The 2,500-nt window shown below is 36.1% G+C and overlaps 1 protein-coding gene across 1 annotated transcript in view; it reads right to left on the reverse strand.

The window, feature by feature from the left end:
• The window catches only part of LOC307271106 (filamin-C-like), a gene marked incomplete at both ends in the record, with an annotated part of 23,958 nt that overhangs the window by 17,366 nt on the left and 4,092 nt on the right, over positions 1-2,500 (reverse strand). The window contains 2 exons of the mRNA XM_080054981.1: positions 592-765; positions 1,832-2,018. Of these exons, the coding sequence (XP_079911107.1) occupies positions 592-765; positions 1,832-2,018 (361 nt within the window). The remainder of the gene's footprint in view (positions 1-591; positions 766-1,831; positions 2,019-2,500) is intronic.

Consider the following 2,500-nt stretch of genomic DNA (forward strand, 5'->3'; position numbering starts at 1 on the left):
ACTGTTTCATTTGTCTTGAGTTTCCTCCAGCAGACATGAGGTCATCAGGCTCCATTTAAAGCCCCAGCTCAGATACAGTTCATATTCCCACATCGTCATTAAGACCCTGAACGCTTTTTATAAGTTACAAGAAACTCACAATTACTAAAACTTTTGATATGATGTGATGTGCAACAGAGCCTTCCAAAATGATTTAAAAAAATAAATAAAACTAAACTTAAATAACCTGATATATTACTAATTTTTCAGCTGACAAAATTTACATTATAGACATATTGAGGGGTGTGTGTGTGTGTGTGTGTGTGTGTGTGTGTGTGTGTGTGTGTGTGTATGTATGTGTGTGTGTGTCTCCATGTGTGTGTATGTCCGTGTCTCCGTGTGTGTCTCAATGTGTGTGTGTGTGTGTGTGTGTGTGTGTGTGTGTGCGTGTGTCTGTCGTCTGTCTGTCTGTCGTCTGTCTGTCTGTCTGTCTGTCTGTCTGTCTGTCGTCTGTCTCTCTGTCTGTCTGTCTGTCTGTCTGTCTGTCTGTCTGTCTGTCTGTCTGTCTGTCTGTCTGTCTGTCTGTCTGTCTGTCTGTCTGTAAACCCTTACCGTCTTCATAAGGAGTGTATTCCACCCTGTACGTGCCGTCTCCCTTGTCTGTGATATAGGCGTCTGTGTTAGTCCCTGAGGGGTTTGAGATGTTGGCTTTGATGTGTCCTCCTCCACTCTTATAGTGAGCACGAGCGTCCACCGTGAAATGAGTGGTCACCTCCCTCAGCACGCCTGGGATACAAAACAATGTGGTTAAAGCAAGTGTGTGTTTTTTCAGACATATCGAAAACAATACAAAACTAAATGAAAAGCATAAAAATACAATAAACAAAATTTATGTTTAAGTGACTTCACAAAAAGAAAAAAAAGAAAACAAATTATCTGCATTGATGTGATATGCCTGAAAAGGAGCAGGAAGAAGTATACACTTATTTAATCCTACCCCTTTTCCATAGTAAAAAAAATATATATATTTATTATATTCGCTTCTTGTAATCCATATAATCTCTATACAATCTATCTATACGATTGGCGATACTATATTTGACAATTACGATCTATACATACATACAACTTAATATACTATGATTTTTTATATTTTATATATTTATACAATATATTAGCTATCCACAAACTAAATAAAGTTACTAGTTTTATATTTAGTTATTAATAGAAAGCATACAAGCAATGTTTTTTTTTTAACCTTTATTTCTACAGGTAAATCCCATTGAGACCGGAGACTCTTTTACAAGGGAGACCTGTTTTCCTGTCCCACGTTACCATTCACACACACATTCATACACCGATAGCAGCAGGCTGACTATCGACATTCACACGAGGCAAGGTGGGTGAAGTGTCTTGCCCAAGGACACAACAACTATGACACAGGTGGCAGGGCGGGGATCGAACCTCCAACCCTTTGATCATCAGCCGACCCGCTCTACCACCTGAGACACAGTCGCCCCAATGTGGTTAGTGTCTTGTATTTATTGATATTAGTTAGTTATCCAATGATAATTTTTTTTAATAAATAGGGATGCACAACATTTTTATTCCTAGCAAAAACCGAAACTGTTTTTTCACAGTTTTTTATTAACTGTTTTTGCTCATTCTTTCGCAATTGCATAAATTATCCTAAATATATATAATTTAAAAAATAATTAATTCAAAATAAATAGGCTACTGTAAATAAAATAAAATAAAAACTATTTTTTTTAAATAAAAAAAATTATTACTACTTTTTTTCCTTTTTAAAAAAATATTAAAAAAGTAAAATAAATCAAATTAATCCCCTCACCTCTGGGTTCGACCCCCGGCCCGTAGACTTTCACCCCGCTGGTGTCCACAGCTGGATGGACCTGCAGTGTGATGGGGAACTGAGGCACAGCGCGTCCTCCATACTTCACTGTGATGCTGTACAAGCCGTGCACATGAGGGATGTACGTGATGCTGTACGTCCCATCGCTGTTATTCTGCACATGCACCTGTGGAAGACAATTTGATATTGATTAGTTTAATTTTACTCTTGTCTCTACATTCATTTACCTGTGGAAGGCAAGGCAAGACAAGGCAAGGCAAGTTTAGTTCTATACAGCTCTGGAAAACACTAAGAGACCACTCCAAATGTTCAGTGTCTCTCGTTTTACTATTTATAGACATATGTTTGAGTAGAATGAACATTTTGGTTTTATAATATAAACTTATAGCAACATTTCTACCAAATTCACGATAAACATATTGTCATTAAGATCATTTTCAATAAGTAATTTAGAGATGAAGATTGAAGAACAAACCAGACTGGTCTCTTAATTGACACAAGGCCATTCAAAGTGCTTTACAGGGGCAAGATAAAAATACATCAAGTATAGAATAAACATTAAAAAAAAGCGAATATAAAATATGATAAAATATTTAAAAGTGAATGAATGGAAATAAAATATGGAAGAAAATTTTATAATATTGATTA

The sequence above is a fragment of the Ammodytes marinus genome, assembly GCF_949987685.1.
Source record: "Ammodytes marinus genome assembly, contig: scaffold_72, whole genome shotgun sequence".
Classification (NCBI taxonomy): Eukaryota; Metazoa; Chordata; class Actinopteri; order Uranoscopiformes; family Ammodytidae; genus Ammodytes; species Ammodytes marinus.